Source organism: Salvelinus sp. IW2-2015, unplaced genomic scaffold (genome assembly GCF_002910315.2).
Source record: "Salvelinus sp. IW2-2015 unplaced genomic scaffold, ASM291031v2 Un_scaffold86, whole genome shotgun sequence".
Taxonomy (NCBI): Eukaryota; Metazoa; Chordata; class Actinopteri; order Salmoniformes; family Salmonidae; genus Salvelinus; species Salvelinus sp. IW2-2015.
The window spans coordinates 630128-644686 of record NW_019942515.1 but is presented as its reverse complement, the minus strand read 5'-3'; the positions used below and the strand labels follow the sequence as shown (position 1 = coordinate 644686).

Sequence of the window (14559 nt, the reverse complement as noted above, 5' to 3'; positions counted from 1 at the left end):
AAACATGGCCCTGGCTGCCATATTCCATGCCTGTGATTTGAGCAACATTAACACACTAATCCCAACTTCTGGTACAGTACCTTCTCCAATTCTGGGAATTCTGTGGAAATCTTCCCCTCAGCTGTAAGTGCACCAAGGTAAGGAGGAGCTCTGCCATGCACCCCTGGAGTTGGAGTAGGGTTGGAGAAGAGTGGTGTTTCACTTGATAGATGCTATGTGTCTTGATATTGAAATACATCTCAGCGCAAACAGCTTGAGGTTGTGTTTCTGTGTCTATGATGTGCCTATGCACAAACAATAGACCTGCAATGAAAGTCCGGGGTTGTCTTCTATTCCTTTTGATTTCATAGATCATTCCATTGTCTCATTTTACATTCAACAACTTTTACATGTGTGTTTTAAACAGATGCTTAGTTTTCTTCAAGGTGTACTCATACTGTATGTTTCTTTATTCTCCTCATAATGCTATGTCACATATGTTGTGTGTAGTTCCCTGACCCATTGTTATATTACGTTGAGTACACAGCACACACATTCATTTCTGGAAGCCAAGCTCTTTGAGCAGAACCTTATATTAGTAGTTTTTATAATGTGATTTTCCCCACTTAAGTCCCAGCCAGTTAGAGTTAGGAATGGAGCGGAGAGAGAGAGTGCGGTGCCCAAGGTCAACTCTCTGACTTACTGGCTGACTGCAGGTCTGCTTCCAATTAACACAGTGAAATACTCTCCCCATCCAATGGAAACGCTTCTTTCAATGGCATTCAAATAAGATAGCCATGTCTACCACTGATATCTTGTCAATGGGAGACTTAGCTACTTTCACTACTAGGAATACATGCTTTGATAATGGACTCATCCATTAGTACTCATCACCTGCTGCTATCTAGAGACGAGTACATTTTCATTTCTCTGGAGCTGAAATCTGTTTTCCCCCGACAGCTCTCTTCGTCTCTGGGCTTCTCGGATCACTGGCTTCAGATTAGACAGCTAATTGCTCCATTAGATTAGCAGTCGTTTGGGGGATTCTCCTTCTCGCCTGAAATGCCTGTCTTCTCTCTCCCTATCTGCTGCTGGGAGATAGATGCAGGAGGAGAATAAAGTGGTTCAGTCTCCCACTCAGTGTAAAGCCTGTTATCCAGCTAGCGAGGTTGAGGGTAGGAGAGGAGGTCATGAAGCCATATGCTGAGTCATTCAGCCCCTTCTTGTCCTTCCCTGCTCCTCAGACTGGGGTTAAAGAAAGCACCCTCATTCTCCTCAATCCACTGTATTAGCATGAAGTGAGCACATAGTTAAGCAAGAAGTGAAGACAAGACAGATTAATATTGGCTTTAGAAATCATGTTCTCACTGCTTAATGGTAAGATAAGGGAGAGGCACCAAATGATCAACCATTGGATCATGTTTTTCAGGCTTTCAGACGCTATCTCAGATAGTGATTTTAACTTTTGTCTTTAGGAATTTATGACGTGTCATACTGTTTGTCCTCTTGAGCAATAGCAGGCCTCCCAAGTTTACAACATTCTTCTGGTTACTTAGCTGGATGCCACTGGATCGCTCTGGCCCTCCAAGAGTCTGTACTGTTGATGTTCTGCCGGTTGTTGACCCTGCCTATCTCCCTCCACTACCCCTCACCCCCCTCTCACCCCCTCACCTCCCTCACCCCCCTCTCCAGGCTACGACTTCGCAGCCGTTTTAGAGTGGTTCGCCGAACGCGTGGACCGCATCATCCTCCTGTTCGACGCCCACAAGCTAGACATCTCAGACGAGTTCTCGGAGGTCATCAAGGCCCTGAAGAACCACGAAGACAAGATCCGGGTGGTTCTTAACAAGGCTGACCAGATCGAGACGCAGCAGCTGATGAGGGTTTATGGCGCCCTCATGTGGTCGCTGGGGAAGATCGTCAACACGCCTGAGGTCATCCGTGTCTATATCGGGTCGTTCTGGTCACACCCATTGCTCATCCCTGACAACCGTAAACTGTTTGAGGCGGAGGAGCAGGACCTGTTCAAGGACATCCAGTCACTGCCCCGCAACGCTGCCCTCAGGAAGCTCAACGACCTCATCAAGAGGGCACGGCTCGCCAAGGTAAGCGCTGACTACATGCACGCACACATTCTCTCAGAAAAGAGTGGAAAGTACTCCTAAGCACAATGTCATTTTGGTCTGACTAGAAAGTTCTCTTTTATTAAGTATTAAGTCATTTTTCCAAAGAGAAGAATAGTATTTTTTAAAGAGGTCTTTGAATGGAATAGAATCTCAAGAGAGACCATACAGTTGCCCTGACTGACCAGGAAATATAATACAGTAGACTCACTATGCAAGAGTAATGAGTGCAATCACACCCACTTTGTTAGGATACGATAACCTTCCCCTACTAAGCGAGCTGCCAACCCTCTCCCCAGGGGAACATTATGTGACTGTGTGGTGAGATGAAGGCTGGTACAGTGGCTGTACCCGGGTACCTTCACAGCTGAGCTACACTCTAATAGAGTCATAAAGCATTGGTGGCACTGAGAACCCAAAGTCATACCACATCAATTATCAGTCATAGGTCACTACTGTTCACTTGACATAGAGACTTGATTGCAAGTGGGTTTGAGATGCAGTTGGTCATGGAAAAACCCTAACTTCAACCCCAGATGTATCTTACATTTTTTGGGAGCATGATTTTTTTCCCAGGACACAGAAATGTTTTTTTTTTTATAACTCACATCATGCAGTTTGGAAACAAATCCTATTTTTATTTGATTTTTTACTAGTCAATAAAAAACTGTTGGGCGATGGTGATAATTTTACAGCAATAGAAATCATTCCACAAGGACTAGGTTTTAAAAGTCATTATATTGATGACTCATTTTTTCCAAGCTAGATAGAAAAATAAATTGCAAGGTGAGTTGTTCTGTGGTCAAGGCCTACTGGCTGACTGATGGACGAGCATCCAGGGATCACAGCAGTGGTCAGGATAAAGACAGGTCATTTAGGCTCCGGGTGTGTCCAATACCATCAGATGATTAACATTCAGCTTCATGATGAATCTCACTCCTCATGGCTGAGTATATAACCCTCCCAGACAGCCATAAACCCCAACACCACCCTGCCTCTGTGGTGACGTAGCCGTGAGTTGTGACCATATTGTGTTGCCGCCAATTATTGTGGTGTCTCAGGCAAACATGATTTGCAGTACAATATTATCGCCCTATAGCTAAATGAACAGAGGGGGTGTTTGTGATCACAAACAGTGGGGAGTGTTTAATTGATATTAATAATTATTATTATTATTTGACCATGCTGGTCATTTATGAACATTTGAACATCTTGGCCATGTTCTGTTATAATATCCACCCAGCATAGCCAGAAGAGGACTGGCCACCCCTCATAGCCTGGTTCCTCTCTAGGTTTCTTCCTAGGTTTTGGCCTTTCTAGGTAGTTTTTCCCAGCCACCGTGCTTCTACACCTGCATTGCTTGCTGTTTGGGGTTTTAGGCTGGGTTTCTGTACAGCACTTTGAGATATCAGCTGATCTAAGAAGGGCTATATAAATACATTTGATTTGATTTGAATTGATGAGCTTGTCATTATTTCTGGGATGTCCCTGACCTTACAGTAGGATTCAACTGGATCCAGATGTGTATAGGCATGATCTGTGGCTGGGGGAGGGATGGATAGAGGGAGTTGGATAGTAGAGCCAAGCAGGGAGGTGGGGGGATATTGAATTATGTGCAGAAAGACCTTGAGAGAGCATCAGAAGTGTTTGTTCTAATAACAATGAGACCTAGGGTGTATTCATTACGGAATACTTTTACCGTTTAAGAAACAAACCAAAGCAAACCAAGAGTTTCTATTGGACAAATTCAGGTACTGTAGGGCCCTCCTCTACAGTACCTGGCTGTTCAACATGATGTCCTGAAGGGTGTGTGTGTGCCTTTGCATGCGTGTTTTGGCMACAGTCCATGGAATCGCACCCAGACAGGTGGCCACCTTGAGTGGAGATGGCAACCCACCCTCAACCTCCCCCTGTCCAGTGGAGGCTGCTGAGTGGAGGACGGCTCATAATAATGGCTGGAATGGAGTAAATGGAAGGATACCATTCCGGTCATTATTATGAGCTGTCCTCCCCTTAGCAGCCTCCACTGCGACTGCCCCCCTATTCCCTGTCCCCTGGTTCCTGATCCCTGTCATGTCTCCTGTCCTGACCAGAGAGGTAGTCTTGATCTGCTATAAGCAGCAGTGTGCTCATCCATCCGCCAAAGTAGAAGTACTGTTACTTTAATGACATTTTACTCAAGTGGAAGTAAAACTACTGGTGTAAAAAAACAACTCAAGTAAAAGTAAAAAGTAGCTCATTTAAATAGTACTCCGAGTGAAAGTAATGTAGTACACCTTTAAAATAAAAATGTTGACCTTATAGCTAAGGTTACCTGAACGTTGTTACACATCATTTTTTCCTTGCAATAAATTGAAAAAAAGAAGAGAGGAAATTCAGTATTAAATAAGTTTGTTTTTTGTTGCAGCAAGGCACATCTGTATATAAAAAACAAAGGATTTGTCAATACTATTCATATTTAAAAAATACATGAAACATTCAAAGTAATTAATTTATTGATGAATTATAAGCAATACAAAATCAAGTACATAAACAAATCACTTTTCCCCAGTCATTCCATCCCTCTTTCCCTCTTTCCCTCACTCACAAACTCCCTCTTTCTCTCACTCACAAACTCCCTCTTTCTTTCAATCTCTCACTCTCTCAATGCTAAATGGGGAGTGCCAGGGCACTGGACCTACCTAAAGGATTTGATGTCAAATTAGCCTTGGAGGCAACAACAGAACACCATGGAAATAAAGATTGAGCAAACCCCACTGAAATAGAGAAGGGGATGTAGGGTCGGTCACCCCTTTGCCTCCAGAAGATCCTGAATTCTTCATGGCATTCTACAAGATGTGAGAAACGTTCCACAGGGAAGTTGGTGGATGTTGCACAGGGATGTTGCTTAGGTCACTCGTTTTGCCCATTCTAACATTCAATCGAACAGTAACTGAATGCCTTGATGCCTGTCTGCCTGCTTTATATAGCAAGCCATGGCCACGTGACTCACAGTCTGTAGGAGCGATACATTTTTGTGAATGGAGTGGTGTACCTAATAAACTGGCCAGTTTGAGTGTATATAGGCTACATGTACAGAGTACATTAGGTTTTGTAGTGTTCCTTGAGCAAAAACAAAGGAGTTCTGTTCTAATGCCTTCACTTATCTCTGAACTTGCTGTTCAGTTTCCGCAGGAGCTGATTTTCCAAGTGAATAGAATCTGTCCTGGCTCTCTTTGCAGTGAAGAGCAGTCCAACACAGCTAAAAATATGCTCACAAGGAAGGCAGGCCTCTGTTCAGTTTGAGGGACACACATCTGAAAGCGGAGTTTAATTCCTTTCTGTCTGTATGGAAAGGAATGAAGCAAGTCCATCTTATCTGACACACAGGCAAGGTACCCATCCAGCTCCCCTGTGCCTGGTGACCTTTTGGGCGTCAGTGATGAAGAAAAATCCTCTTAATCAGTTGAATGCTGCCTCTGTTGCTCTGTCTCACTTTCTGTTATTGTGTCAAGATGATGCTTCAGGTAGACCAATCCTGTATAGTTACAAATACAAAACATCCACATATTGAATATTTCAGCAAATTCTGCTTTAGGTGGCAACTTCATATCACTGACATTACAATAGCCCATACTTTCCATGCTTGTTATTCTCAGATACTGAGACTGAAGTGAGTTGGTCAGATGTTCTCAGACCTAAATGTTGTCTAATGTTGAGATGATTCCATGTCTAGCTGTACCTATTGTGTACACTAACAACGTTATAGGCGCAGCTAACTTAGCTGCAAGGATAGCTTGCTAACATTAGCATGCTAGACAACTAGGCTAACACTAACATACGTAAGTTAGACTATTAGATAGCTAGCTATACTAGCTGCTAAAGCCATCCATAACGACATTGTTGATCATTCATAGCTAGCTAGTTATCTCAAACTAAACTAGCTAAATTCTTTTTGACTTTTTGAAAATCTTTCGACCATCATCGTTCAGTTTGTATGGACAGCTTGATTGGCCTGTATGGGTGCGGCGATGCGTGACTGACTAAACAACAATGAGCATTTTCTTTTCTGCCTTCAAGGGGCTCTCCAAAACTTTCCATGCCCTCATGATCTAATATTATGGAATACTACAAAATCACAATACTACAAAACATGTTCAAGTAAAATGGCTGCCTTTGAAAAATACAAAAGAAAGTACAAGTACTCGGAAAAGATACTCAATTCCTGTAACAAGAGTATTTGTAATTTGTTATTTTCACCCCTACACCTACTATTGTTAAATTGCTTTTATTCCTCATTGAACACAGTCAATAATGTCTGGAGCWACTGTTGAATATCAACAAAAACATTGTGGACTTGGATTTGAGTTGCTGTTGCCATTTCACTGCTTGAAACTTGTTTTCCACTTTTAGTATGCCTTATCTCAGAAATCAGGTCTCTTTTAATTTTTACTCTGTAGTTCTCATTTAAAATCTACATTCTATATTCAGTATTCAATCAATCAATCAATCAAATATAGTTATAAAGCCCTTTTTACATCAGCTGATGTCATACAGCTGATGCTATACAGAAACCCAGTCTAAAACCCCAAACAGCAAGCAATGCAGATGTAGAAGCACAGTGGCTAGGAAAAACTCCCTAAAAGGAAGAAACCTAGAGAAGAACCAGGCTGTGAGGGGGGGCCAGTCCTCTTCTGGCTGTGCCAGGTGGAGATTATAAGAGTACATGGCCATTTAAGGCCAGATTGTTCTTCAAGATGTTCATAGATGACCAGCAGGGTCAAATAATAATCACAGTGGTTGTAAAGGGTGAAACAGGTCAGTGCCTCAGGAGTAAATGCCAGTTGGCTTTTCATAGCTGAGCAGTCTATAGGTCGAGCCAGCAGGTGCGGTAGAGAGAGCGAGAGAAAGTATTGCATTCAGATATAGCATACATAACGTGAAGTTTTTCTTTCATGGTGAATTGTCTCTCAGAAATCTCCAGGAGAGCCAGTCGTGTGACGCGGTTATTTTCCCCTTCCCCTCTCAGTTTTAGGAAACCAAAAGGAAAGGGAACCTCTTGAGTAGCCGGATGCGGTACCTGCTACATGCACCCTCATAAAACTGCTTTAAGTGCTTCCTTCCTGTTTGAATGTTTAAAATATCAGGCATTTATTTTCAGTTTCAAGGACTTTGGGAGATTAAGGGAAACATTAAAGAGCCCTTAGTGGCACAACAGACACATAAACAAAACTATGACCCAAGAGGAGCTGGCTGCAACCCCTGTATGGGTCCCGAACCAGCATTTGGGAAGTACTGCATTACTTGAGTGATGTCTTTCTGCCCCACTTGGTATTACCAGTCCTGTTGTTTCCTTGTAGGTCCATGCCTACATCATCAGCTCTCTGAAGAAGGAGATGCCAAGTGTGTTTGGAAAGGAGGGCAAGAAGAAGGAGCTGATCAACAGCCTGGGAGAGATCTACAGCCGCATTGAGAGAGAACACCAGATCTCCCCTGGAGACTTCCCCAACCTCAAGAAGATGCAGGTGAGATGGACACACTGATAGACACACTTGGATTCTCCTGAGTAAGGTATAAGAGTAGTCCACTACCATTCAAATGTTTGGGGTCACATAGAAATGTCCTTGATCAGAAATACAGTGTAGACATTGTTAATGTTGTAAATGACTATTGTTGCTGGAAATGGCAGATTTTTTATGGAATATCTACATAGGCGTACAGAGGCCCATTATCAGCAACCATCACTCCTGTGTTCCAATGGCACGTTGTGTTAGTTAATCCAAGTTGATCATTTTAAAAGGCTAATTGATCACTAGAAAACCCTTTTGCAATTATGTTAGCACAGCTGAAAACTGTTGAGCTGATTAAAGAAGCAATAAAACTGGCCATCTTTGGACTAGTTGAGTATCTGGAGCATCAGCATTTGTGCGTTTGATTACAGGCTCAAAATGGCCAGAAACAAAGTACTTTCTTCTGAAACTCGTTAGTCTATTCTTGTTCTGAGAAATGAAGGCTATTCCATGTGAGAAATTGCCAAGAAACTGAAGATCTCGTACAACGCTGTGTACTACTCCCTTCACAGAACAGCGCACACGGGCTAAAACTAGAATAGAAAGAGAAGTGGGAGGCCCCGGTGCACAACTGAGCAAGAGGACACATATTAGTTTGTGCTCTAGTTTGAGAAACAGACACCTCACAAGTCCTCAACTGGCAGCTTCATTAAAAGGTACCCGCAAAACACCAGTCTCAACGTCAACAGTGAAGAGGCGACTCCGGGATGCTGGCCCTCTGTCCAGTGTCTGTGTTCTTTTGCCCATCTTAATCTTTAATTTTTATTGGCCAGTCTGAGATGTCTTTTTCTTTGCAACTCTGCCTAGAAGGCCAGCATCCTGGAGTCGCCTCTTCACTGTTGACGTTGAGACTGGTGTTTAAGATGTCGCCAAAGAATATGGCTGACGTTTTACATTCTCCCAACCAATTGTGCTATTTTGTTCGTTTTTTTGCATTTTGTGTAACTTATTTTTTTACTTATTGTGTACATAATGTTGCTGCTATAGTCTCTTATGACCGAAAATAACTTCTGGACTTGAGAACAGCGATTACTCACCGCGAACTGGAGGAAACTTTTTCCTTTAACGAGTCCGACGAGAAAGATATCCTGCTTTCACTGGAACAGGCCCAGATCCACGCCTTTTGCGTGAAGTAAAGACACAGGAAAAGGGGCCTCAAATCAGGCAGCCTTCTGAGAATCCGTAGATGAGCGAGTAACCTCCCACTGCCATCCGTTCTTCTTGCTAACGTGCAATCATTGGAAAATAAAATTGATGACCTACAATTGAGATTATCCTACCAACGGGACATCAAAAACTGAAACATCTTATGTTTCACCGAGATGTGGTTGAACGACGATACGGACAATATAGAGCTAGCAGGATTTTCCATGCACCGGCTGAACAGAGACGCTACCTCTGGTAAGATGAGGGTGTGTGTATTTGTCAATATCAGCTGGTGCGCGATGTCTAATATTAATGAAGTCTCGAGGTATTGCTCGCCTAAGGTGTAGAGTACCTTATGATAAACTGTAGACCACACTATCTACCAAGACCATAATTCTATCCTCCTAATTCCTGCTTACAAGCAAAAACTAAAGCAGGAAGTACCAGTGACTCGCTCAATACGGAAGTGGTCAGATGACGCAGATGCTACACTACAGGACTGTTTTGCTRGCACAGACTGGAATATGTTCCGGGATTCATCCAATGGCATGGAAGAGTACACCACCTGAGTCATCGGCTTCATCAATAAGTGCATCGACGACGTCGTCCCCACAGTGACTGTACCTACATATCCCAACCAGAAGCCATGGATTACAGGCAACATGCGTATCGAGCTAAAGGCTAGAGCTGCCGCTTTCAAGGAGTGGGAGACTAATCTGGACGCTTTTAAGAAATCCCGCTATGCCCTCAGACAAACAAGCAAAACGTCAATACAGGATTAAGATTGAATCCTACTACACCGGCTCTGACGCTCGTCAGATGTGGCAGGGCTTGAAAACTATTACAGATTACAAAGGGAAATCCAAACGCGAGCCTACCAGATGAGCTAAATGCCTTTTTATGCTCGCTTCGAGGCAAGCAACACTGAACCATGCACGAGAGCACCAGCTGTTCTGAATGACTGTGTGATAACGCTCTCAGTAGCCGAACAAAACCTTTAAACTGGTCAAATTTCACGAAAGTTTCAAGTTCCTTGGTGTCCACATCACCAACGAACTATCATGGTCCAAACATACCAAGACAGTCGTGAAGAGGGCATGACAAAACCTTTCCCCCCTCATGAGACTGAAAAGATTTGGCATGGGTCCCCAGATCCTCAAAAAGTAATACAGCTGCACCATCGAGAGCATCCTGACCGGTTGCATCACTGTATGGTATGGCAACTGCTCGGCATCTGATCAATTTGATGTTATTTTAATGGGCAAAAAAAATGCTTTTCTTTCAAAAACAAGGACATTTCTAAGTGACCCCAAACTTTTGAACGGTAGTGTATAATGCAGCTTATGGGCTGGACAGACAACATCATAGCATGTATACCTAAAAGCCTAAAAGTATGACTACAAACATGACTCACATTGTCATGTTTACCTAGAGAGCCTGATTGGCTTTGGATAAAGCCCACAGTCTGTGCTGTTTTCAAGCAAACACAAATCCTCTGACTGAGCTAACACACCAATGTGTCTGCCCTACTGGGATAAACTGCTTTGAGCCATGGTGACCAAACAGCCCCTTTCTGATTGGCTATGATCAGCCATTACATCTGAACCACCCCCAGTCCAACTGATGCGCACTGTTTTCCTCACTGAGAGAAACACCATCATGACTTGGCTCAGAGTAGAGAATAAACAGCAGTCATGTTGATCCTTTCTGACATAAATGTATCTCTGATGCACAGACCAGGACAGTCATATACCTTGTTCCAACCCCCTCGCACACATTAGAGACTGTAAAGATGTATCAACGAAGATCAGCTTGACTCTGAAAACACAGCTCTTTTTAACTCTAACCTCTGCCCTCTCTTCCCTCTTATAGGAGCAACTGAACGCCCATGACCTGAACAAGTTCCAGCCCCTGAAGATGAAACTACTGGACACAGTGGATGACATGCTGGCCCACGACATCGCCAGCCTCATGGTGCTGGTCAGGCAGGAGGAGACCAACCGACCCCAGCAGGTGGTGAAGGGAGGGGCCTTTGACGGTACCCTCAACGGGCCCTTTGGCCATGGCTACGGCGAGGGTGCTGGGGAGGGCATCGATGAGGCAGAGTGGGTGGTGGCCCGCGACAAGCCAATGTACGACGAGATCTTCTACACGCTGTCGCCGGTCAATGGGAAAGTGACGGGTGCCAACGCCAAGAAGGAGATGGTGAAGTCCAAGCTGCCCAACACTGTGCTAGGGAAGATTTGGAAGCTGGCTGACATCGATAAGGATGGGATGCTGGATGATGAGGAGTTTGCCCTGGCCAATCACCTGATTAAAGTCAAACTGGAGGGGCACGAATTGCCCGCCGACCTCCCCGGTCACCTCATCCCCCCCTCCAAGAGGAAAATCCCTGCTGAGTAGATCCCCCCCCTGCATCCTCACTTCCCCAGGGCACTGAAGAAGAAAGGGAGTTGGTAGGAGGAAGGGCAGTGAAGGATCTTTGGGGGGTGCGAGGGTAAATTCATCAAGGTTGGACAACCACGCTTCAATATGAAACAAAGAAAAGTCTAAACTTTGTGGTCATGCTTAGAGAGAGCAAAAATATTGAAAGTGTTGGCTTGCTCTTCTGATCTACGTATGATTTGTTTTGTTTCTTTTTTTAATTAAACTGGGTTGAAGGGGGTAAAGGTCATGGTTCAGAGTTGGGGGAACTGATATTGGACTCTTACTGACTGCACCACCTGCATGCCATATTATTAAACACCCCCACTTAGAGTGTGCTATCTGTGACAATAATCTGCATTATCATTGGATACATGAACCCTGTCTGTTTCTCAAGCATAAAGGATTTGTATTTTATTTGAGCCTGAATTTGAACCTACGTCATATCTCCCTTGGCATAAAATAGGCATGTTTCAAAAAGGATAAACTTAATCTTAATAATCCTGGTACTTATCACCTTAAAATACAATAACGGCTAAAATGCAGTGATATGAACCCTTTTTTTTATATATAGACATATTATATTTTCTTCTTGTGAACAGGCAGCATCCTAAACATGCAAGCCCTTCATAGCCTGACCAAGAGACTGTTACAACTGTATAGCTGTCATGTTGTAAATCTGAGAGATGGTAGACCTTTAAATGTATAATGTTTGAAAGTGCTTTCTAGTAACTTGTATCCCTGTCCAACGTTTGTATGTTTATACCTGCGTAATTAACCTATTATTTAGAATACTTCACTGTTGAGGGAAAGAGACTTCAATCYTTCCATGGACAAGGAGGGGAACTCACAATGGAGATAATGTTTCTGTCATGTTCTGGCTTTTCCGATGGGACGTAGAATACATACAAATATTCCTTCAGTTCTCACTGAATGCATGACTCATTAAAAAGCAAAGGTTTTAAATCAGCACTTTCATTCAATTATCGTACTCAGATCGCTTCCCTCAGTACTGTAGATAGCACAAAAAATAGTTATATTCTTCCTATACTGTGACTTTCAATGTTCATCATACAGTGTATATCTACCATAGAGACTGTTCTAGGTTCTATATTTTATGATATCCACTAGTGTTGTAGTTGAGACCACTTCTGGATATTATCCACCATAAAGAATATGTCATAATCCAAATACCCTGTGTTTTGTGTACCTGATTGGTCAGAAACAGAAAGATTGAATAAGTCAAATATGTATGGGTATTGTATGTAGAAAAGGCCCCCTAATTGCGTGTTCAGGGCACGTTTAATTTCGTAGCTACAGTAATACTGGCGGTTATTACTGGGATCATGTTGGGGGAACACTTATCTGAAAGGAGTTCTTAGGGCCACAGATATGTTGAGAGAATATACAGCACACAGTATGAACGGGCTCTATTCAATCCGTAGCACTGAAGATCCGCTTTATAGAGCAATTGACAATTAAAGACAATGTTCCCGTGGTCASGGAGACTGCATTCACGGTAAACGCTGCGTATGTCGACTCAATCAGAATGAGAGTTTCTCCCACTCTGTACACAAGGGGTAAGTTTCTTTCCCTGGCTGATATGACTGATACTATTTTCTCCTGCTGTCTGTCTGTTGCTGCTGATAGTACGCTAGGTATCCTGTTGTCATCAATCTGTTGCTGTTGACAGTACGCTAGGTATCCTGTTGTCATCAGTCTGTTGCTGCTGACAGTACGCTAGGTATCCTGTTGTCCATCAATCTGTTGCTGCTGATAGTACGCTAGGTATCCCTGTTGTCATCAATCTGTTGCTGCTGACAGTACGCTAGGTATCCTGTTGTCATCATCTGTTGCTGTTGACAGTACGCTAGGTATCCTGTTGTCATCAATCTGTTGCTGCTGACAGTACGCTAGGTATCCTGTTGTCACTAAATCTGTTGCTCTGACAGTACGCTAGGTATCCTGTTGTCATCATCTGTTGCTGCTGACAGTACGCTAGGTATCCTGTTGTCATCATATGTTGCTGCTGACAGTACGCTAGTATCCTGTTGTCCATCATCTGTTGCTGCTGACAGTACGCTAGGTATCCTGTTGTCATCATCTGTTGCTGCTGATAGTACGCTAGGTATCCTGTTGTCATCAATCTGTTGCTGCTGACAGTACGCTAGGTATCCCGTTGTCATCAATCTGTTGCTGCTGATAGTACGCTAGGTATCCTGTTGCCATCAATCTGTTGCTGCTGATAGTACGCTAGGTATCCTGTTGTCGGCAATTTTAGTAGATGTTGCAAATGATACGGTAACCAATAAAGGCGACCGAGCCAAGCATTTGTCATTCTGCTTCCTGCTTTTGTTTTGATTAACTTCAGTAAGACTACTTGCTCTCCTGAGACAGTCCCTTTCCAGATGTCAGGGAGCTATGAATCTACATGGACACAAGTCAGATGACTGTTTTCATGCACGCCAATTAAAGGGATGTATTTTCAGTCAGATTGCAGCTTCTGATTGTATCGCACGTCACCTGTGCTCAACAGTTATGCTTCACATGTACACAACCCATTCAGTGATAACTACATACACACACTGGATGCCTGCTCTGTGTTCATCATCACAACGACTGTAAATCCATTGTACAGCCCCTTGTAAATAAGAACACACAGTCTTCCCTGTCTGCTAGTGGAGAATACTCAGACAGCTGTTGTGGTGGCACTCTGATCTATTGGCTAATGTGGTGTATCACAAGTGGAGGTGTCGGTGTTGTTTGTGCAGTCTGAGTCATGGATATAGAGAGTTAGAAGGGGTGTGTGCCACAGGCAAATGGAAAGGGGTGTTCTGGGATATGGATCTTTTCATTCAGTTGTATTATTCATGATTAACAATGAGAGGTCTACTTGGTAAACCACAGTACCCTGCGTSTGTCTGTCTGTCTGTCTGTACCATATGTGCGTGTGTGATTAACAGACTTGCAGAAAACCAGTAGCCATGTTCATGTGGGAAGTTGGATGGTAAAACATTCCTCATATTATGTTCTGCTTTGAAAACTAAATAAAGCTCATTCATTTATTACAGAGTTTGTGCTGTTTTCATGTGTCCCCACATGGAGTAGACCACACTGCCTTCTGTATAAGCTCTCTCATCTCGCTCCTGTCATGTCTTTCTTTTCAGACTGTGTGGAGAAGAAGGGAACATGTGTTTTTGTGGAGTTTAGTTGCTGGTGTTTTCCAGCCAGAGATGTGGGTCATGCTTGGTTGTTATGACTGAAGGCAGAGAGCAGTGGGAAGGCCAAGAGCTTCGAATACAGCAACCAAAATGTTGGCATGTAGTGTTTTTCCCACT

The 14559-nt window shown here is 43.4% G+C and overlaps 1 protein-coding gene across 3 annotated transcripts in view; it reads left to right on the top strand.

The window, feature by feature from the left end:
- Positions 1–14291, top strand: part of LOC112068141 (EH domain-containing protein 3) — a 33183-nt gene extending 18892 nt beyond the window's left edge. For 2 of the 3 annotated variants that reach the window (XM_024135193.2, XM_024135192.2), the window contains 4 exons: positions 1672–2084; positions 7442–7606; positions 10670–13138; positions 13350–14291. In XM_024135193.2, coding sequence (XP_023990961.1) covers positions 1672–2084; positions 7442–7606; positions 10670–11200 — 1109 coding nt within the window. In that variant the 3' untranslated portion in view covers positions 11201–13138; positions 13350–14291. The remainder of the gene's footprint in view (positions 1–1671; positions 2085–7441; positions 7607–10669; positions 13139–13349) is intronic. The other variant, XM_070438047.1, reaches the window with a different exon arrangement.
- Positions 14292–14559: the final 268 nt, after the last annotated feature.